Source organism: Chiloscyllium plagiosum, chromosome 36 (assembly GCF_004010195.1).
Source record: "Chiloscyllium plagiosum isolate BGI_BamShark_2017 chromosome 36, ASM401019v2, whole genome shotgun sequence".
Lineage (NCBI taxonomy): Eukaryota > Metazoa > Chordata > Chondrichthyes > Orectolobiformes > Hemiscylliidae > Chiloscyllium > Chiloscyllium plagiosum.
In genome coordinates this window covers 36,404,875-36,428,618 of record NC_057745.1, presented here as the reverse complement: position 1 = coordinate 36,428,618, position 23,744 = coordinate 36,404,875, and the positions used below count along the sequence as shown (strand labels likewise).

Sequence of the window (23,744 nt, the reverse complement as noted above, 5' to 3'; positions counted from 1 at the left end):
CTTCAATATATAATTTCAGTTACATCACACTGTAAACCTTTGCTATAAATTCTGTGCCTTACAATCTTATACTCCACAACCACCTGATGAAGGAGCAGCATTCTGTAAGCCAGTGCTTCCAAATAATCCTGTTGGACTATAACCTGGTGTTGTGTGATTTTTAACTTTGTACGCCATTAAAGATCTTATACACTTCTTTCAGTTCCTTCTTTGCTCCACAGAAAACAATCTAAACTAATCCAGCCTCTCTTCACAGATGAGATGTTCCATTCCAGACATCCTTTGCACCCTGTCCAGTTCAATCACATCTTTCCTATCATGTGATCAACATCTTCCACTTCCTGCTGTAGATTTACCTTCAAGTAGCTGCTTCCAATCGTTTTCACAAGATCCTTCCTCATTTGAGTTAAATCTGCCTTCCCTCAATCTAAAACCTATTTTGTAGACCATCTTTCTCCTTTTCCATAACAAACTTAAAGTGTACAGTGTTTAAGTTGCTATCACGAAAATGTTCCTCCATTGTCACCTTGACCATGTGTCTGGCTTCATGTATAAATTAAGTCCAGCACTGCACAGTCCCTTATAGGATCACTAGAACTTTGATATAAAAAGCTCTCCTGTATGAATCTGCCTCACTCAATACTTAATACAATGAAAATGCCAATTAATAGTGGGGCAGTTGAAATTCCCTAATAGAATTACCCTGTTATTTTTACATGCCTTCATGAATTGACTACACATTTGCTCCTTAATTGCCCACTGACTGTTTGGGAGCCTGAAATACACTCCTAACAATGTGACTGCCCCTTTTTTATTCCAAGGTTCTACTCAAAAGGGGTCATTTGATGACCCTTCCAAGATATCATTCCCTAATCTTGCATTAACTGACTCCTTAGCTAACAATTCAACACAACTTCCAATTTTGCACTCTCCCATGTTCTGCCATGCTATACATCGGAAAATTAAGTTAGCAGTCTTGTCTGTCCCTCAAACACATTACCATGACGGTAACAACATTGCAGTTCCACATGTCAATCCATATCCTTCAATCATCTGTTTTTTGTCCAATATTCCTAACATCAAAGTAGAGGCCATCAAGCCTCATCTTGCTCCTTTCAGACACAATATGGCTGAACTCGCTCTGCCTTGGTTCCTTTTCTAAGCTGTGCCATGTTGTAATTGAGATGATAGACTGTGTCCCCAGTCCCTATTGAACTAATTTAAACTCCTCCCAACAGCACTAACAAACCCATTTGCAAGAATGTTAGTCCCATTCTGGTTCAGGTGCAGACCATCCCACTTGTAGAGGTCGTACTTTCACCAGAAATGGTTTCAGTGATGCAGGAATCTAATCCCAATTACCACACCAATATTGAGCCAACATTCAAAGGACAAAGAACATTACAGCACAGGAACAGGCCCTTTGACCCTCCAAGCCTGCACCAATCCAGATCCTCTATCTAAACCTGCCACCCATTTTCTAAGGATCTGTATCCCTTTGTTCCATGCCTATTTATGTATCTATCCAGATACACCTTTTATGATTCTATCGTTCCCGCCCCTACCATCTCCACTGGCAGCATAGTCCAGGTACCCACCATTCTCTGCGTAAAGAACTTTCACGTATATCTCCCATAAACTTTTCCTCTTTCACTTTGAACATGTGACCCCTTGTAATGGAGTCCCCCACTCTGTGCAAAAGTTTCATGCTACCTAGCATGTCCCTACCCCTCATGATTTTGCAGGTCTCAATCAGGTTCCCCCTCAACCCCCTTCTTTCCAATGAAAATAATCATAGTCTACTCAACCTCTCCTCATAGCTAGCAAGTTCCATGTCAGGCAACATCCAGGTGAACCTCCTCTGCACCCTCTCCAAAGCATCCACATCTGCTTGGTAATGTGGCGACCAGAAATGTACGCAGTATTCCAAATGTGGCCGAACCAAAGTCTTATACAACTGCAACATGACCTGTCAACTCTTGTACTCAATACCCTGTCTGGTGAAGGAAAATATGCTTTTTGCCTTCTTGACCACTCTACTGACCTGCGTTGTCACCTTCATGGAACAATGGAGCTGAATACCCAGATCTCCCTGTCCATCAATTTTCCCCAGGACTTTTCCATTTATTGTTCAGTCTGGAATTGCATCATCCAATATGAAAAACCTTGCATTTGTCAGGATTGAACTCCATCTGGCATTTCTCTGCTCAACGCTCCAATCTATCTATATTCTGCTGTATACTCCGGCAGTCCCTTTCACTATCTGCTACCCACCAATCTTAGTGAAATCTGCAAACTTACTAATGAACCTACACCTTTCTCCAAATCACTTATGTATATCACAAACAACAGTGGTCCCAGTACGGAGCCCTGTGGGACACCACTGGTCACAGGTCTCCATTTTGAGAAGTTCCCTTCCACTACTACTCCTGTTGCCCAACCAGTTCGCTATTCATCTGGCTAGAACACCCTTGACCCAATGCGACTTCACCTTTTTCTTGAGCCGACCATGGGGAACCTTATCAAATTCATCCACACTATTCTCCTATTTCTGCACTGGCTGGCATGTGGCACTAGGCAATCCAGAAATTATAACCTTCAAGGGCCTGCTTCTTAATCTATCCCTTACTGTACCTACATCTGTACCACTGCACACCACAAACTCTGTCTTACATTCCTTCTTCTTCACAATTCTCTGCAAATACTTAGTGACATCCTTGACCCTGGAACCAGGGAGGCAACACACAACTGTGGACTCATCTCTGTGGCTGCAAAAACACCTGTCAGTTCCCATAAGTACTGAGTCCCCTACCATTATCACTCCTGCTTTCTTCTTCCTACTGTCTTGTGGTGCCAGAAGTCTGACTCTGAGTGTTCTCCCTTGAGTTATCAGTGCCATCCACAGCTTCCGGTACGGAAAACTGATTTGTGAGCAGGTCCACAGGGAAGTCCTGCTCCATCTGTCTGTTTCCCTTTGACTGCTTGATGGTCTCGCAATCCCTTCTCTCCTCTAGTCCCTGCAGCTGTGGTGTGACACCTCTCTGAATGTGTTATCCTCGTACCTCACAGACTCATGGATGTGCTAGTGTCTTTCAGTGCTGCTCAAGCGACAAAACTCAAACGTATGTTTCTTCGGTTGGAAGTGTAGTGATTGGAACAAGGTCAGCTAGGTGGACCTCATAGAATATGAGTTCTCCAACTGGGGCTGTTAACCTGGTTCAATCATGGGGTCCTAACTGACAGATATAAACAGGAGTGTCAGGGGTTCTGTTCACTGTAAGAGCCAGCTCTGAGCTACCTGAGTCAGTGTCACGCACTATGCATGTGTAAATAAAAGATGACTTGGTGACGGGATACTGACCTTAGTGGAGTTACCAAGCCAAAGCTTGACGGGGCGAAATTGGCGGAGAAAAATTCAACTTGGCTCAATATTCTTCAATTAGAAAATGGCTGCCTGAGCAAAGTCCTAAAAAATATTTCTCAGGAAGACCTAGGGACTATGAAAAGGGCCAAGCCACCTTACGTTTTGATCAGGAAGCAATTCCATGATAATGCATGGTCTGCCCAGTGCCATTTGACTCAAAGACACAGAAGTTGGGGCTAGAAAGTGAAGGAATCATCAAACCAGTACAGTTTGCAGAATGGGTAACACTGGTTTTACCAATCGTGAAGCCCAATGCGTTGGTTCATCTTTGTGAAGATTTCAAATTAACGATAAACCGCTTTTCACAGCTGGATAAATACCCAATCCTTTGCATAGAGGACTTAAACGTAAAATGGGTGGAGGGGCTGTCCTTCAGAAAGCTGGACATGCATACTTGCAACTGTGATGAAGTGAGGATTCCCAGAAGTATGCTATGATTAATACTCATATGGGTTTGTACCTTGGAAGGGAAAAATGTGTGTTTCAGGCAGCCCAAGTCACCTTGGGCTGTAGAGTCGACAAGAGCAGGTTATATCCGTTGGAAGATAACATTGGGGCAATCAAAGGTGCCCCGGCTCCCAATTCTGTACTGGAGTTTAGGTCTTTCCTTCTGTTGGTGAATTATTATGGAAAATTCAAATATAATCTGGCCTCGATCCTGGCTCTCTTACATCTGCTATTAAAGAAAGGTCAGTCTTGGAAATTGTCGAATAGCCTTTAGGGAAGCGAAGAAGTAGCTATCGCTGTTTATGGAATTGGCACACAATGATCCCAAGTGAGAGGTGGTGCTGACATATGATGCTTCCCTGTATGGTGCTGGGGTAGTCTTGGCTCACTGGTAGCTCAGTGAAGAGGCACACACACCTGCTTCACAGACTTTGGCTGATGCCAAACGAATATATGTCCGGATAGAGAAGGACGTTTTGGCCAGCATCTTTGGTGTAAGAAAGTTTTACCAATATCTTTATGGACATAAACGGACCCCTGCGAAGGTTATTTAGAGGACAGGGTGGTGCCAACCATAGTTTCAGCAGTGGGCTCTTATTTTGAGTGCATATAATTACAATTTGGATCACTGTCAGGGAGATGAAGTGGAAAATGTAGATGCATTGAGCTGTCTCCCACTAGCAAATAAACCATCAGACAGTATATCATTATGGGAAGCAAGAGTGATCACCATGAGATACTGGTTGAACTTCACCAGAATCATCCAGAGGTTTCCAAAATTAAGATGTCGGTGAGATGTTATCTCTGGTGGCCAGGATTGGATGCTAACATAGCAGCGTTAACGGGGCAGTCCCCAGAGTGCCAACAAGGCCAAAAATTACTGCCAGCAGCTCCCCAAATTTGTGGGAATAGCTGGGTAAATCCTGGACTCAATTGTATGTCGACAATGCTGGTCCTTTCATGGGCTGGTCCTTTCATGGATGCTCAATCAATCAAAGAGGTTGGAAGTGCGTAGAGTTCATTCATCAAGAGTGGAGACAATGAATGAAAAGATGTGAGCATTTTTTGTACTACGCGGACTCCTGGAGGTACTGGTCACAGACAATGGGCCATCAGCTACCAGCAGGAATTTGAATATTTCCTAAATCGAATGGCATTCGGCAAGTGAGGATAACTCCATACCATCCACCATCTAATAGAACATAGAACATAGAAGAATACAGCGCAGTACAGGCCCTTGGGCCCTCGAATCAAACGCCTTACTAAAATCCATATATACCACATCTACCGCTTTCCCCTCATCAACCTCCTTCGTCACCTTAATGGTCTGGCAAAAAGAGCAGTCCAAACTTTGAAGGCAGGCTTAAAGAAAACTTCACTCGATAACAAATTACCTTAATTCCTGTTTGATCACACAACCACAGGAACATCTCCAGCAGCCTTGCTAAGGGGGAGAAGACTTCCCATGAGGTTAAACCTGATCTTTCCAGACCTTTTGGTGGGGGTTAGGGTGTGTGATTGAAACAGTATCAAGAATGCCAATGCCAGACCAAAATTCCTCTGAGCAGGAGAGGCCATTTACTTCAGGGGACGAAGTTTGGTACTGAAACCACGGAATGGACCTAGTGGAAAGAGGCATGGTCGACGTGAGGTGACGGACAAAGTTCAGAAAGGGAGGTGGTCCTAACAAGCACATGGACCACATGAAAGCTGCAACTTTGCAAACATGGCATAAGCAAAACACACCTGGCCCCTCAGAACATCTGGCATGGCTACCAGAAACCTTGGGATCTCACCCTAGCTTCAAAAAAACGTCTGAGGATGAGATAGACATGGCAGATATGACAGCTTCAACACCTTTACCGCCTGAAGAAAAATAATTTCTTCTGAGATGCTCGAGGTTCAAAAGTCAGGCTATGCTCTGGTACATGCCACCAAAGTTAGAGGAATGCCTGGTGTAGAATGCCCCAGGAAAAGCTAAAGGAATAAACAACAAGGAGGGATGTAGTCAGAGCTATACTCAATGGAAACAGATCCTTCAGTGCAACTCATCTATGTCGACCAGATATCCAAAATTAATCTCGTCCCATTTGTCAGAATTCGACCCATATCCCTCTAAACCTTTGCTAATCATACACCCACCCAGATGTTAAATGCTTTACATGTTGTAATTGTACCTGTCTCCATCCATTCCTCTGGATGGTCATTCAATACACTCACCACTTTCTGCGTGAAAACGTTGTCCCATAGGTCCCTTTTAAATCTTTCCCCTCTCCCCTTAAACCTATGCCCTCTAGTTTTTGACTCTCCTACATTGAGAAAATAAATCTTGGAAGATCACAATCCATGCCCCTTGTGATTTTATAAACCTCTGTAATGTCACCCCTCAGTCTCCAATGCTCCAGGGAAAATAGCCTTAGCCTATTCAGCCTCCCCTATAGCTCAAACCCTCTAATCCTGGCAACATGCTTGTAAATCTTTTCTGAACTTTTTCAAGTTTCACAACATTCGTCCTATAGCAGGGGAACCAGAATTGAATGCAATATTCCAGAAGTGGCCTAACCAATGCCCTCACAGCTGCAACATGACTTCCCAATTCCTATACCTCAATGCCCTGACCAATAAAGGCAAGCATAATAAATGCTTTCTTCACTATCCTGTCTACCTGAGACTCCACTTTCAAGGAACTATGAACCTGCACTCCAAGGTCTTTTTGTTCAGCAACACTCCCCTGAACCTTATCATTAAGTGTATAAGTCCTGCTCTAATTTACCTTTCCAAAATGCAGCACCTCACAGTTATCTAAACTAAATTCCATCTGCCATTCCTCAGCCCATTGGCCCAAGGTCCCATTATAATCTGAGGAACCTTCTTCGCTGTCAACTACACCAACAATTTTCGTGTCATCGTGAAATGAGGTCAGTCAAGTGGACCTCAAAAAATATGAGTTCCCCGATTGGAGCTGTTAACATGAAGCCAACTCTGAGGAAGTCGGACCAGTGTCAAGTAAATGCGTGTGTAAATAAAGGGTCAATTGGTGAGAGGATGCTAGACTTTGTAGAGTTATTTCAGGAAGCACCCCCTGCACACAATCATGGACAATGGCAGGATCTGTAACACCCATATAACAGCGCACCCATTCCACTGAGCTTCCCTCACCTGCCATCATTTAAATGTCTTTAGGCTTGCTGAGACTACCTTCGCCGGCCTTAAACTTCCTTAGTCTTAGTAGCTAACTTTGTCGCAAAAATAATTTCACACTTATTTAAATAATTGCAATTTAGGAAGAGTTGGAGGTGGTGCTGGGTATTTTAAAAAACATTCAGGTAGACAAGTCCCAGGACCTGATGGGAACTATCCTAGACCCCTCTCACCTTAAATGCATGTATTAGACATTTTAAGTCTGGGAGAAAGATTCTGACTGCCAACCTTATCTATGCATCGCAGTATTTTATAGAATTCTATCAAGTCTCCCCTCAGCCTCTGCCACTCCAAAGAAAATAACCTGAGTTTTTCTAGCTTCTCCTTATAGGTCATACCACCTAATCCAGGTAGCATTCTGGTGAACCTCTTTTGCATCCTCTCCAAAGCCTCCACATCCTTCCTGAAATGTGGTGACCAGATTTGAATGCAATACTCTTAAGTGTGGCCTGTCGACTTATAAAGCTACAATATGACGTCCTGACTCTTGTACTCAATTCCCCGATCAATAAAGGCAAGCATGCCATATGCCTTCTTTACTTATATGGCCACTTTCAAGGAGCTATGGACTTGAACCACAAGATCACGATGTACATCCTTGCCGATCAACAGTCTTGCCATTAACTGTACACTTTTCCTGAACATTTGATCTCCCGAAGTGCAAACCCTCACACTTACCCTGATAAACTCCATCTACCATTTCTCTACCCATATCTGCAACCAATCTATATCCTGCTATATCCTTTGACAACCTTCTGCACTATTTATAACTCCATCAATCGATGTACCACTACAAACTTACTAATGCACCCATCTATATTTTGATCCAAGGCATTTACATATATTGCAAACAGTGTAGGTACCAGATAGGTAAAGGAAATGCGAAAGGCAGGTTTTTTACATAGAGGGTGCCAAATGCATGGAATGCACTGACAGAAGAGGTGATGGGGACGTATGCAATAGTAATGTTTCAGAGGCTTCTTGACAGGTACATGAATAGGCAGGGAAAAGAAGAAGAATATGGACTGCATAGAGGCAAAAAGTATTCATTTTAATAAGGCATCATACAGTCAGCATAGTTTTGGTGGGATGAAGGGCCTGTTCCTGTGCTGTACTGTTCTTTGTTCTAGTTCTTAAAGATACTTCCTACACAGCTTATTGCTTTCCTGTGATGTCATTCCAATTTTTACCAAGTTCGGAATGAGTGAATTTATATACTCACTGCTCAGTCAAACTCCCTCACCAGTTCTGACACTTTCCCAGCTCCCCAGCAAGTGGCCCAAATCCTTGGTTGTAAGCTTTTTATACTCACTGTTCTGTAAGCTTCCCACACAGACTTCAACTCAGTCCTTGCTTCACAGTTAGTGGGACCATTCTTGGCTGTAAATTTACATGCTCACTGCTCCACGTACCTGCCCCACTTTTGTTTTCTATTTTTCTTTCACTTTCTTTGCTTCCCTCACGTTTGCCTCCCTGCTACTCTACTTAACCCTCCCTCACAGTTCGAGCAAACACCCCAACAAGGATAGAGGTCCTGATCCTGCAGAGGTGTGATCTATCCAAGTTGTACATGTTCTATCTTCCCCAAACTCAGTTTCAATGACTCAAAAATCTGAATAGATGTGTGAAATAGATGATTTTTAGCAATTAAGCTAGCTTTTAATTATAGATTTTGATTGAATGCAAATTTCACTAGCTGCCATTATGGAATTTGAAATCTATTCCTTAGAATATTAGACTGACACTCTGAATAACTAGCTACCACGATGTCACCTTCTTCCCCAGAAACTGTTTTTAGTTAATCTGTTCAAATATGTCATGACAAAAATTCCAAGATAGATATCTTCTGGACCAGACATACAGCCACTACCACAACATCACAGCTGCATCGTGGCTCAGTGGTTCGTACTGCTGCCTCACAGAGCCAGGGACCCGGATTCGATTCCAGCCTCAGGAGAATGTGGAGTTTGCACATTCTCCCAGTGTTGGCATGGGTTTCCTCCAAGTGCTCCGGTTTCCTCCCACAATCCAAAGATGACCAGGTTAGGTGAATTAGCCATGCTAAATTTGCCATAATGTTCAGAGATAGGTGGGCTAGGTGCATTAATCAGAAGTAAATTTAGAGTAATAGATTAAGGGAATGGGTCTGGGTGGGTTGCTCTTCAGGGGGTCGGTGTGACTTGTTGGGCCAAATGGCCTGTTTCCACACTGTAGGGATTCTATGAATTCTATGAAATGTTTCCAGCTCCCGAGAACCAGTCTGGTCCCAATGTACCAAGGATCTAAAGCCTGGCTTCCTGCATTCTCTCTCCTATTATGCATTCATCTGTCTTATCCTCCTGTTTCCAAATTCACATACAATTGTAATCTGGAGATCATTATATTTCTAGTCATACTTGCTGATTTCCTAACTGCATTCTGAATTCTGATTGAAGGACTACATCCCTCTTTCTATTTATAATGTTGATACGAATGTGTACCATGATTGCTGGTACCATGACACCACCCCCAAAACCTCAGGTTGTTCTGCAGCCACTCAGTGACATCCTTGACCCTGATACCATCCTAGATTCATGCCTGTGCTGAAGAAACCAATTGCCCTAATGACTGAATCATCTATTGCTGAAGACCACTGCACAGCTTGGCCAACTCTGAAGCTATAGACTTGACTCTGGCTGCACTGTACAGATGACCCTTTACCCTCATCAGTATTCCACTGGTTGAACAGTGAGGTGCATTCAGGGAACTCTTGCACTACCTGCTTGTTTTTCTTTGATTGATAGGCACATATTCTCTCTCTATATACATACTCTTAATGTGGTACCCATATAGCTCTTATCCTCACGGATGCACTCCAGTGATGCCAGCCATTGCTCAAGTTCTGAAAACTGGAATTCAGGCTGCTGCACCGGATGACATTTCTTATACAAATGGTTACCCGGGACATGGGGAGAGTACTGAGGGTTCCACATCTTACAGGACGTACAGTCAAGGCTGGAGTGTACATTCTCCTACTTACCAATTAGTAACCAAATTACTGCTAATACAATTTACATCTACTAACAAATAGTGATACTCAACAATCAATCAATTTCATGTTAATTGTCAATGTTAATAATCAATGTGCTGTACTGGACTGGAATGAACTTGGTAGCTCTTCTCCCTGGTGCTGACTGCCTCTGGTCCTCCTTTCATTCACAAGAACATTGGTCCTAGTGCAATTCAGGTGAAGACCATCTCAACAACGCAGCATCCACCTCCCCCAGTACTAGTGCTAGTGCCCCATGAGCTGAAATTCATATTTCCTAAGTAGAACATCTTTCCAAGTCAAACACGTAGTTAGCATCTATGTGGACCAAGACAGTTTAATCCTCCCCATCCCATTCTAAGCTACTCTCCAGCCCAGAGTAGATGTCCCAAATCCTGAACTTAGGGTCGGGAACCTGATCTTTACTCTCATTTTCAGCTGCATCCTCATGAATTAAACATGAGGAAAAGCATGAGGCAAAGTTAGGGGCTATGGAAAATTAAATTCAACTCGTATAGCATTTCTAATATATATATATATCACAAAGCAGTACACAAAGGTATATAAAAATAAAGATGAAGAGCCAAAGTCACACCATCCCAAAGGGCAGCTTGACTTCCTGGGAAATAATCACAATTCACCATATTATTCCCTTCCCTATTCTGCCCCAATAACATAGTCATACTCACTCAAACAGAATGATCTTGCACTCTCAGATTTACTTACTTTGTTTTCACATGACAACTTGGCACCCACATTGACCAATGTTCGAAGAATCCGGAGATGACCAAACCAGGCAGCCAAAAGCAGAGCGTTCATCCCGAACTACAGAAGCAAACGTACAGAACTCAGGCAAATGGGATCATCAACACCCTGGCCCATTTACACTGGGATTGATGCATCCACAGATTCACAATGATTAGAATGAACTCTTTTCTTATCTTGGCACAAAAATAATGGACTCTTTAGTCTGTGGCTATGCCCCCCACCCCGTGTTCAAAATTCCCCAGCCAGAGAGAACAACCTCTCAGTGTGTACCTTGACAAGCCCTTTCAGAAAACTGAATGTTTTTGTGAGATTAATGCTTATTCTTCTAAACTGATGAGTATAAGTCTAAATTGACAAAGCCATTCAAGAATTCACATTTGCATGCTAAACCAAACCTATTGAACCATCCTTGTACTGTCTGCATATCTTCAAAATTGACACCAAACAACATTGAAGTACTCCAAATGTACTTTTATCAAAGGCCTGCACAATGCCAAAGACATCTTTATATGCATATCCCAATAATCCTCTAACAACAACACACCATTTGCCTTCCTAATTATTTGCTACATGGAGTCACAGAAACATACAGCACTGAAAAGGAGCTTCGATCCATCCAGTCCATGTCAACCTATTCACACTAATCCCACTTTCCAGCACTGTGCCTTGGTTGTTATGACTTTTCCAGTGCCAATCCACATACATTTTATAGGTATTGAAAGTAACCCACCTCAACTACCCTTCTAGGCAGTGCACTAGATTCCCAACACCCCGGGGTGAAAATAGTTTTCCTCAAAATACTTCTAAACCTTCAACTGTTCACCCTAAAATTATGCTCCCTCATTAATGACTCTTCAACTAATGGGGAACAGCTGCTCCCTATCCATCCTGTCCATGTTCCACACAATTTTATACATCCCAAGTAGGTCCCCTCTCAGCACACCCGCTCTAAATAAAACAACCCGAGTCTATCCAGCCTTTTCTCAAATGTAAAATGTCTCATTGTAGTTAGATTGCCGGTTATTGGTGATGGTCATAGCCTGACATTTGTGGCACAAATGTTAATTGTCACTTGTCAGCTCAAGCCTGGATATTGTCAGCTCAAGGCTTGTTGCATTTGGACACGGACTGCTTCAGAATTATCATGCGCAGGAGGAGGCCATTCAGCCCTTTGAGCCTGCTCCACCATTCTTCACAGTGGGTGATTGTCCAACTCAATAGTCTAATCCTGCCTTCCCCTCATAACTTTTGATCCCATAACTTTTTGACCCTAAGTGCTATATCTAGCCACCTCTTGAATACATTCATTGTCCTGGCATCAACTATTTCTTGTGGCAATGAATTCCACAGGTTCATCACTCTTTGAGTGAAGAAACATCTCCTCGTGTCCATCATAAATGATCCACCCTGAATCCTCAGACTATGACTCCTCATTCTGGACATGCCTACCATCAGGAACATCCTCTCTGCATCTACCCTGTCTAGTCCTGTTAGAATTTTATAAGTCTCTATGGAGATTCCCCCCTCATTCATCTGAACTCCAGGGAAAACAATCATAACCTTGTCAGTCACTCCTCATACTTCAGTCCTACCATTCCTGGAATCATCCTGGTAAAACTTCACTGCACATCCTCAAGAGCAAGAGCACCCTTCCTCAAAAAAGGAGACCAAAACTGCACACAATATTCTCGGTGTGGCCTCACCAACGCCCGATATAACTACAACGCCCGATATAACACATCCCTGCTCCTGTACTTGAAATCTCTCAGTGAAAGCCAACATACCATTTTCCTTCTTTACCACCTTCTGCACCTTCATACTTACTGGTGCACACCCAGGTCCCACTGCACACTCCCCTCTCCTACTTTACAGCCATTCAGGTTATAATCTGCCTCCTTGTTTTTGCTTTCAATGTGAATAACTTCACATTTATCCAAATTATACTGTATCTGCCATCGTTTTACCAACTCACCTAACCTGTCCAGATCATGCTGAAGGATCTCTGCATCCGCATCACATGCATCCTCCTACCAACTTGATATCAGCTGCAAACTTTGAGATGGAACAAAGAAAGGACAAAGAAAATTTACAGCCCAGGAACAGACCCTTCGGCCCTCCAGGCCTGAGCCAATCCAAATGTACTGTCGAAACCTGTCAGTCAATTCCTGAGCATCTGTATTCCGCTACTCTCCACCGACTCATGCATTTATCCAGTCACATCTTAAACTAATCTACCGTGCCTGCCTCTACCACTTCTGCTGGCAACACGTTCCAAATGCCCACCACCCTCTGTGTGAAGTACTTGCTGCGTGTATCCCCCTTAAACTTTCCACTTCTCACCTTGAAAACGTGACTTCTCGTTATTGAATCCTTCACCCCAGGAAAAAGCTTATCTCTATCCACCCTGTCTATACCCTTCATGATTTTATAAACCTCAATCAGGTCCCCCCTCAATCTCCTTTTTTCTAGTGAAAATAAACTTAACCTACTTAACCTCTCTTCATAGCTAGCACCTTTCATACAGGCAACATCCTCGTAAACCTTCTCTGCACCCTCATCAAAACGTCCACATCCCTTTGGTAATGTGGCGACCAGAACTGTACACAGTATTCGAAATGCGGCCGAACCAATGTCTTGCACAATTTTAACATGACTTGTCAAACACTTTCTAAAAATCCAATTGTGCCCTATTGATTGGTTCCCCCTTGTCAACTCTATTAGTTATATCTTCATAGAACTCCAACAGATTTGTCAAGCATGATTTCCCCTTCATAATCCATGGTGACTCTGTCTGACACTGACACTGCTTTCTAAATGTTTCCTACTCCTGACCTTATGATGGAGGGATGGGCATTGATGAAGCAGCTGAAGATGGTTGGGGGTTGGACACTACCCTGAGGAACTCCTACAGAGATGTCCTGGAGCTGAGATGACTGACGTCCTACCATCTGGACCATCTTTCTGTGTGTTAGGGAGGACTCTAACCACCAGAGATTTTTCCCTCCCCTCAGATTCCCATTTTTTTAGATTAGATTATTTACAGATTAGATTACTTACAGTGTGGAAACAGGCCCTTCGGCCCAACAAGTCCACACTGACCCGCCAAAGCGCAACCCACCCATACATTTACCCCTTCACCTAACACTATGGGCAATTTAGCATGGCCAATTCACCTGGCCTGCCCATCTTTGGACTGTGGGAGGAAACCGGAGCACCCGAAGGAAACCCACGCAGACACGGGGAGAATGTGCAAACTCTACACAGTCAGTCGCCTGAGGCGGGAATTGAACCCGGATCTCTGGCGCTGTGAGGCAGCAGTGTTAACCACTGAGCCATTAATTCCAGTTTTGCCAGGGCTCATTGATGCCACACTTGGTTGAAAGTAGTTTTGATGTCACAGGGTTGTCACTCTCACCTCCTCTCTGGAATTCAGCTATTTTGTCCATATTTGAACCAAGGCTGCAATGAGGTAGTTCTGGCGGAACTCAACCAGGGTGTCACCGAGCAGGTGCTGCTTGATAGCACTGTTGATGACACCTTCCGTCACTTTACTGATGAACAAGAGTTGACTGATGAGGCAGTAATTGGCCGGGTTTGATTTCTTCTGCATTTTATGTACTGGACATACTTGGGTAAGTTTTCACATTATTGGGTAGATGCCAGTGTTATAACTGTACTGGAACAGCTTGGCCCCTCATGGGTCTGACTCTTTTCCTGGTTATTCACTTCCCCTTGATTCTCCCTAATCGTGCCTGCTGGTGGTTTCTTCATGCCCATCTTTGCTTTCTTAATTGCTTTCTTAAGGTGATGTTAGAATGTTTCCTCTTGTATATTCTATACTCCACTATAGCCTCTGCTGATGTAACACATAGACTAGTACTGCACAGGAACAGGCCCTTTGGTCCACATTGTTATGCTGAAAATGATGCCAAATGAAATGAATCTCTTCTGCCTGCCTTTGGTCCATATTCTTCCATTCTTTGCATTTTCATGTGCTAATTTAAAGGGTCCTAAAATGTCCCTATCATATCTGCCTCCACCACCACCTCTGGCAGCACATTCCAGACACCAATATTGTGTAAAAACTTGCCCCTCACATGTCATTTGAAGTTGCCTCCTCTCACTTTAAACGCATGCCTCCTAGTGTTAAGACATTTTAACTCTGGGAAAAAGATTTTGACTGTCACCCTATTTATGCCTCTCATAATTGCATAGACGTCTATCGAGTCTCTCCTCAGCCTCTGCTGCTCCAGAAAAAAACAACCCTAGCTTTTCTCGCATCTCCTTATCGCTCATTCTCTCTAATCTAGGCAGTATCCTGGTAAACATCTTTCACATCCTATCCAAAGCCTCTACATCCTTCCTGTAAAGTGGTGACCAGAACTGAATGTAATATTTTAGGTGTGGCCTAACTAAAGTCTTATAAAGCTGCAATATGACATCCTGGTGTTTCTACTCAATGCCCCGAAACATAAAGGCAAGCATACCTATTGCCTTTTTTAACCACCCTATCTACTTGTGTGGCTACTCTCAGAGAACTATGAACTTGAACTGCAAGATTCTTCTTTACATCAATGCTGTTCAGAGTCCTGCCTTTGTACTTGTAATAGAACTCTCTTTTCCTTTTTATCCAGTTGTGAATATTCCTAGCTATCCAGGACTCTCTTGGCATGTTGTTCCTATAATCTACCCAAAAGGGAACGTTTTAGGAATGTGCTCTCCCCAATTCCTTTCTGAATATCTCCCACTGTTAGTACATAGAACATAGAACAGTACATCACAGTGGAGTCCCTTCAGCCCACAACATTGTGCCGAACAATTATCTTAATGTAAGATCAACCTAACCTACACACCCCTCAATTTACTGCCGTCCATGTGCTTGCCCAGTAGTCGCTTAAATGTCGCTAATTTCTCTGATTCTACTACCACCGCTAGCAGTGTATTCCAAGCACTCACCACTCTTTGCATAAAGATCTAGCTCGGTCATCTTCCTTACACCTTCCCACAATTACTTGAAATTATGACTTCTCGTGACAGCCATTTCCACCCTGGGAAAAAGTCTCTGGGTATCTACTCTAGCTTTGCCTCTCATTACCTTGTACACCTCTATCAAGTCACCTCTCTTCCTTCTCTCCAGGGTGAAAAGCCCAAGCTCACTCAACCGCTCTTCATAAGACAAGCCCTCCAATCCAGGCAGCATCCTGGTAACTCGAAAGCATCTATATCCTTTCTATAATAAGACAACCAGAACTGAACCCAATGTTCCAAGTGAGGTTTAACCAGGGTTTTATAGAGCTGCAGCAAAATCTCGATCCCCCAGATAATGAAAGCCAAAACACCATACACCTTCTTATCAACCCTATCAACTTGGGTGGAAACAGTGAGGGATCTATGTATGTGGACCCCAAGATCCTGCTGTTCTTCCACACTGCCAAGAATCCTGTCTTTAATTCTGCATTCAGCATTCAAATTCAACCTTCCAAAATGAATCACTTCAAACTTATCCAGGTTGAACTCCATCTGCCACTTTTGAGCCTAGCTCTGCATCCTGTCAATGTCATGCTGTAGCCTACAACAATTTGACATTATCTACAATACCAATGCCCTTTTTTGCCATTGGCAAACTTACTAACCCACCCTTCCACTTCTTCATCCAAGTCATTTATAAAAACTACAAAGAGCAGAGGCCCAATAACAAATCCTTGCAGGTTACCACTGGTCATCAACCTCCAGGTAGAATACTGGGAGAATCCACTCCCACTCACTGTCTTAATTTCACCAGCCAATTCTGTATACAGACAGCCAAATTTCCCTGTATTCCACACCTTCTAACTTTCTGAATGAGCCTACCATGAGGAACCTTAACAAATGTCTTACTGAAATCCATATACACCACATGCACGGCTCAACCTTCACCTACTTGTCTCATCACATCTTCAAAGAACTCAATAAGGGTTGTGAGGCATGACCTGCCCCTCACAAAGCCATGCTACTATCAAACTACGTTTTTCCAAATATTCATAAATCCTCTCTCTCAGAATCCTCTTCAGTACCTTGCTTACCACAGACGTAAGACTGACTGATCTGCAATTCCCAGGGTTTTCCCAATTCCCTTTCTTGAACAGAGGAACAATATTCACCTCCTTCCAATCAGTGTACTACCCTCGTGGACAGGGAGGATGCAAAGATCATCACCAGAGGCACAGCAATCTCAATCCTCGCTTCCCGTAGTGACCTTGGATATATCTGGTCCAGCCCTGGGGACTTATCTATCTTGATGCTTCCCAGAATTTCCAGCACATCCATTTTCTTTATATCAATCTGTTCAAGCCTTTTAACCTGGTTCATGGTGTTCTCACTATCAACAAGGTCCCTCTCTCTCATGAATACTGAAGCAAAAAACACATTTAGGGCCTCCCCTACTTCTTCAGACACAAAGCACAAGTTCCCTCCACTATCCCCGATTGGTCCTACCCTCTGTCTGATCATTCTCTTATTCCTCACATACATGTAGAACGCCTTTAGGTTTTCCCTAATCCTTCCCATTAAGGCTTTTTTGTGCCCCCTTCTAGTTCTCCTCAGTCCATGTTTGAGTCCTTTCCTAGTTACCCTGTAATTCTCTAATGCTGTGCCAGATCCTTGCTTCCTCAACCTTAAGTAAGCTTCCTTCTTCCTCTTGACGAGAAGCTCCTCTGCTTTTGTTATCCAAGGCTCCTTCAACTGGCCATTCCTTGCCTGTCTCAGTGGAACAAAGTTATCCAACACTCGCAATAAGTGCACCTTAAGCGGCCTCCACATTTCTGTTGTGCATTTCCCGTAGAACAATTGTTCCCAATTTATACTCCACAGCTCCTGTCTAATAGCAGTATAATTTCCCATCTCCCAATTAAATGCCTTCCCATACAATCAGTTCCTATTCCTCTCCATGGATATGGTAAAGGTGAGGCAGTTGTGGTCACTGTCACTGAACTACTTTCCCACCAAGAGATCTGACACCAGGCCTCGCTCGTTGCCTAGCACCAAATCCAACATCGCCTCTCCCTATTCAACCCATCTTCATATTGAGTCAGGAATCCCTCATGGACACACCTGGCAAATTCAGCTCCATCCAGACCATCTGCATTAAGGATGTTCCAATCAATATTGGGGAAGTTGAAGTCACCCATAACAACAATTCTGTTACATTTGCACCTTTCCAAGATCTCTGCTGTCCAATCCGTTCTTTGGGGGAGGGTCTATAGAAAACACCCAATAAAGTGATTGCTGCTTTACTGTTACTGACTTCCACCTATTCTGACTCAACAACCTCCTTTTCTGCAGCTGTGATGCACTCTGATTAAATGCTACTCCCCCTCCTCTTTTACACACCCCACCCCCACCCCTGTCTTTTTGGGGCGGCACGGTGGCTCAGTGGTTAGCACTGCTGCCTCACAGCACCAGGGTCCTAGGTTCGATTCCAGCCTCGGGCAACTGTCTGTGTGGAGTTTGCACGTTCTCCCAGTGTCTACGTGGGTTTCCTCTGGGTGCTCTGGTTTCTTCCCACAGTCCAAAGATGTGCAGGTCAGGTGAATTGGTCATGCTAAATTTCCTTTAGTGTTAGGTGAGTTCGTTACAGGGAAATGGGTCTGGGTGGGTTACTCTTCGGAGGGTCGGTGTGGACTTGTTGGGCCGAAGGGCCTGTTCCCACACTGTAGGGAATCTAATCTAATCTAATCCCTGGAACATCTAGCAACCATTCCTGCCACTGTGAAATCCAAGTCTCTGTCATGGCCACAACATCGTAGTTCCAAGTACAAATCCATGCTCTAAGTTCATCATTCATATTCCTGACACTCGTTGCATTGAAACAGACACACTTTAACCCATCCCTTTGCCATAACAGCTGTATATTCTTCCTGACAGACTCTCTGCATGTTTTTTTAAGATTCCCTACAGTGTGGAAACAGGCCTTTTGGCCCAACAAGTCCACACCAACGCTCCGAAGGCTAACCCACCCAGACCCATTTCCCTCTGATTAATGCACCCAACACTATGGGCAATTTAACATGGCAAATTCACCTAACCTGCACATCTTTCGGACTGTGGGAGGAAACCGGAGCATCAGGAGGAAACTCACGCTGACATGGGGAGGATGTGCAAACTCCACACAGTCACCCGATGCTGGAATCAAAGCTGGGTTCCTGGCACTACGAGGCAGCAGTGCTAACCACTGAGACTGCACCACCCCATTTCTGCCCATTCATTAACTATCCTCTCCTCTGATCTGTGGCTCTGGTTCCCATTTCCCTGCCAAACTGGTTTAAATCCTCCAAAGTGCTTCAGCAAGTCTCACTCATTAAGCTGTTCCAATCTGCTATGGTTAGACCCTGCCTTAGTTAAATGAAATCTGCCTTCGCTCAATCTGAAACTGTTTTTTGCTAACATCTTTTATAAAACAAATTTAAATCATAGAGTATGCAGTCACTGTCATTGAAGTGCTCCTCCACTGCGACCTTTACCACCGTTCCAGCTTAATTCCCCAGAATTAGGTCCTAAGCGATCATTTGTTGGACTTTCTTCATGTTGGCATAAAACATGCTCCTTAATAAACTTCAACTCTGCCACTCTAAGCCCCTTTACATTATGAAAAAAAATCAAAACAATGGCACTTTGAAAAGGGACAGGCACAAAGGCAGCACATGGTCTGTGCAAGAGTCAGAGAGAGAGGAAGAAACCCACGCTGCTAACTGACACAGCAATGAATTTGGGCAGTTACTGCTTTGCTGTTGAATTCATGTATCGCTGGACATTGGAGTAGTCTGGGAAATTAACAAGCAGTGAAATTCACAACTGATCTTGGAGGAATTTGTTTGGGAGAAGTTACAGCACAGAGACAGATAAGTAAATAGTTTTAAGTGTGCCCTTGCTGTAAGTCTCTAGTAGTGAGTAGAGTTGGTTCTTTCTCGATTATATGCTTTATTGAGATGTCTCTTGATTAAACTTAAAAATATAAGTTATAACTATTAAGTTAGTCTGAAGCAGCATTTTGTAGAGGAATAAGACAGTTTTATTTTCTGGGTTAGAAGATTGGAAGAAGCAAAAATGGTCCTTGTAGAGTGATCTGCTCTTCTTGTCAGATGTGGGAGTTTAGGGATATGATACTGAGGATTATATCTGCAATAAATGCCATTGGTTGTGAATCCGGTCAGATCAAATGGATCAGTTGGAGCGACAGTTAGAGGCAATGAGGAATTTACAAGAGCAAGGGAGTGTGATGGATGGCAGTTATAGGAAGGGAAAAAGTTGCAGATACAGTAACATAGATGGGTTAACTCCAGGAAAGATAAGAGAGGTAGTGCAGGAGTCTTTTGTGGCTATCCCCATTTCAAACAAGTATGCTGTTTTGGAAAACATAGGGGGTGATGGATTCTCAGGGGAACATAGCACAAACTGCCAGGTTTCTGGTAACAAAACTGGCTCTAATGCAATTAAGGGTATGTCAGGTTCCAAGAGATTGATTGTGATAGGGGACTCTCTAGTCCGAGGCACAGACAGACGCTTCTGTGGCCAGCAGTGAAAAATTAGAATGGGGTGTTGCCTCCCTGGTGCCAGGAACAACATCCTCCCTGGATGTTGCAGAGAGGCTGCAGAATGTTTTCAAGGGGGAGACAGTTCAGCAGGAGTTAATTGTACACATTGCAACCAATGACATCGGAAGGGAAAATGATGAAGTCCCGAAGGGAGAATATAGAGAGTTAGGCATGTCTCACAAACTTGAGTGAGTTTTATTTTTGAAGAAGTAACAAAGAGGATTGATGAGAGCAGAGCGATGGACATGATCTATATGGACTTGAGTAAGTTGTTCGACAAGGTTCCCCATGGGAGACTACTTAGCAAGAGTATATCTCACGGAATACAGGGAGAACTAGCCATTTGGATACAGAACTGGCTCAAAGGCAGAAAACAGAGGGTGGTGGTGGAGGGTTGTTTTTCAGACTGGAGGCCTGTGACCAGTGGAGTGCCACAAGAATCAGTGCTGGGTCCTCTACTTTTTATAATTTACATAAATGATTTGGATGTGAGCATAAAAGGTACAGTTAGTAAGTTTGCAGATGACACCAAAATTGGAGGTGTAGTGGACAGCGAAGGGGGTTACCTCAGATTACAACAGGATCTGGACCAGATGGGCCAATGGGCTGAGAAGTGGCAGATGGAGTTTAATTCAGATAACTGCAAGGTGCTGCATTTTGGGAAAGCAAATCTTAGCAGGACTTATACACTTAATGGTAAGGTCCTAGGGAGTGCTGCTGAACAAAGAGACCTTGGAGTGCAGGTTCATAGCTCCATGAAAGTAGAGTCGCAGGTTGATTATGAAGAAGGGTTGGTATGCTTTCCTTTATTGGTCAGAGCATTGAGTATAAGAGTTGGGAGGTCATGTTGCGGCTGTAGAGGACATTGGGTTAGGCCACTGTTGGAATACTGCGTGCAATTCTGGTCTCCTTCCCATTGGAAAGATGATGTGACACTTGAAAGTGTTCAGAAAAGATTTACAAGGATGTTGCCAGGGTTGGAGGATTTAAGCTATAGGGAGAGGCTGAACAGGCTCTTTCCCTGGAGTGTCAGAGGCTGAGGGGTGACCATATAGAGGTTTACAAAATCATGAGGGGTATGGATAGTATTAATAGACAAAGTCTTTTCCATGGGATCAGGGAGTCCAAAACTAGAGGGCATAGGTATAGGGTGAGAGGGGAAAGATATAAGAGACCCAAGGGGCAACTTTTTCTCACAGATGAAATGAACTGCCAGAGGAAGTGGTGGAGGCTGGTACAATTGCAACATTTAAGAGGCATTTGGATGAGTATATGAATAGGAAGGGTTTGGAAGGATATGGGCTGGGTGCTGGTAGGTGGGACTAGATTGGGTTGGGATATCTGGTCGGCATGGACGGGTTGGACTGAAGGGTCTGTTTCCATGCTGTACATCTCTATGACTCTATAATTTTCATAAGCTTACTGGGGGCAGATATTCGCAGGTAAAGTGACTATGTAACTAGTGTAATGGACAAGGCCTGACCACTCAAAACATTCTTAAGCAGTCAGCCCAGACCATAACTTTGCAAATTGTTTCGGTAAGCGTCCAGTGAAAATTATCCGGAGTGAATTAGCTAGGCTGACTACCAGGTTTTAGAACAGACAAATATTTATTCACAAGATGACATAATGAAATACAAAGAACAGAATAAAGAACCCCAACAGAATTCAGTCTATCCAAACTAGACTTACTTATGCTGTTCCGAGTATACACAACAGTCCTATTAAGCAAACCCTCTTGAAACACAGTTAAAAAATGGAACACATGCTAAAGGTTGAAGTTAGAAGAGCAGAAGATGAGAGAGAGAGTTTCCACACAGTTCACTATTGAACTCCCAACTATTTGTGGACTGAACTAAACTGCTCAGCTAGAGAGCTGACCACTCTCTTTTCATTATACAGGTTACTTCTAAAACATGACCACTTTGGCCTGAAGTCTCATCTGTTTACATATAAACAAAAAGGCTTCTCAATACCCTTTAATCTCTATACCAAACCAGTCTAATCAGCACCGAGAGCAGTTTATTACACCTCTGAAAAAAAACCAAGGACATAGTATCCTTGAGAAAAGGAACAACTTTTAGACAAAAGAGACTAGCTTTGTGACAGCTGGAAAATGGGAAGCCTTCAGAAATGAGATAATGAGAGTCCAGAGACAGTATATTCCTATTAGGTTGAAAGGAAAGGCCGTTAGGTACAGGGAATGCTGGATGACTAAAGAAATTGAGGGTTTGGTTAAGAAGCATATCTCTGGTATAGACAGGATAGATCAAGTGAATCCTTCGAAGAGTATAAAGGAAGTAGGAATATATTTAAGAGGGAAATCAGGAGGGCAAAAAGGGGACATGAGATAGCTTTGGCAAACAGAGTTAAGGCTGTACAGGACATTGGTTAGGCCACTTTTGGAATATTGGGTGCAATTCTGGTTTCCTTCCTATCATAAGGATGTTGTGAGTCCAGAACTAGACGGCATTGTTTTAGGATGAGACGGGAAAGATATAAAAGAGACCTAAGGGGCAACTTTTTCACACAGGGGATGGTGCATGCATGGAATGATCTGTCAGGGGAAGTGGTGGAGGCTAGTACAATTGTAACATTTAAAAGGCATCTGGATGGGTGCATGAATAGGAAGGGTTTGGAGAAATATGGGTCGAGTGTTGGCAGGTGGGACTAGATTGGGTTGGGAAAGCTGGTTGGCATGGAAAAGTTGGACTGAAGGGTCTGTTTCCATGCTGTACATCTCTATGCCTACTCCAATTAATGTTGGGAAGTTGAAATCCCCTAATATAATTACCCTTTTATGATGTTTACTTATCGAAGCGAATTGTCTACATGGGGTCTGCTCCTCTATTGCCTGCTGATAACTTGGGGCCTCTCATACACTTCCAGCAATGTGGCAGCCTTCTTTTTACACCTAAGCTCTAACCACTAAGCCTCATTTGAAGACTTTTTCAAGATAGCATTCCTCCTTAATGCAGTAACTGACTCCTTAATCAATAATGCAATACCACCTTCTCGTTTACACCCTTCCCTGTCTCACCTGAAGATCCTATGTTCCAAAATGTTGAGTTGCCAGCACTGCCTCTCCCTCAACCATTTTTCTGTAATGGCCAAATATCACAAATCCATGCGTCAATCCAACCTTAACTCATCTTGCTTAACACAAACATGCCTAGCATTGAAGTAGAGGCCATCCACCCTTGCCTTATTCTCTTGAAATTCAAGATGGCTGAACTCTCTCTGCCTCGCTTCATTTACAGATGTACTGCATCCACTACCGCTGCTGAACAAGTTTAAACTCCTCCAA

The 23,744-nt window shown here is 43.4% G+C and overlaps 1 protein-coding gene across 9 annotated transcripts in view; it reads right to left on the bottom strand.

The window, feature by feature from the left end:
- The window catches only part of ankdd1a (ankyrin repeat and death domain containing 1A), a 294,535-nt gene that overhangs the window by 229,439 nt on the left and 41,352 nt on the right, over positions 1 to 23,744 (bottom strand). For 7 of the 9 annotated variants that reach the window (XR_006309520.1, XM_043677683.1, XM_043677682.1 and 4 more), the window contains one exon: positions 10,827 to 10,925. The exons of the other annotated variants lie outside the window; for them this stretch is intronic. Coding sequence is in view for 6 of the 7 variants with exons in the window: in XM_043677683.1 (XP_043533618.1) it covers positions 10,827 to 10,925 (99 nt within the window). In the remaining variant the exon portion in view is untranslated. The remainder of the gene's footprint in view (positions 1 to 10,826; positions 10,926 to 23,744) is intronic. 9 annotated transcript variants of the gene reach the window in all.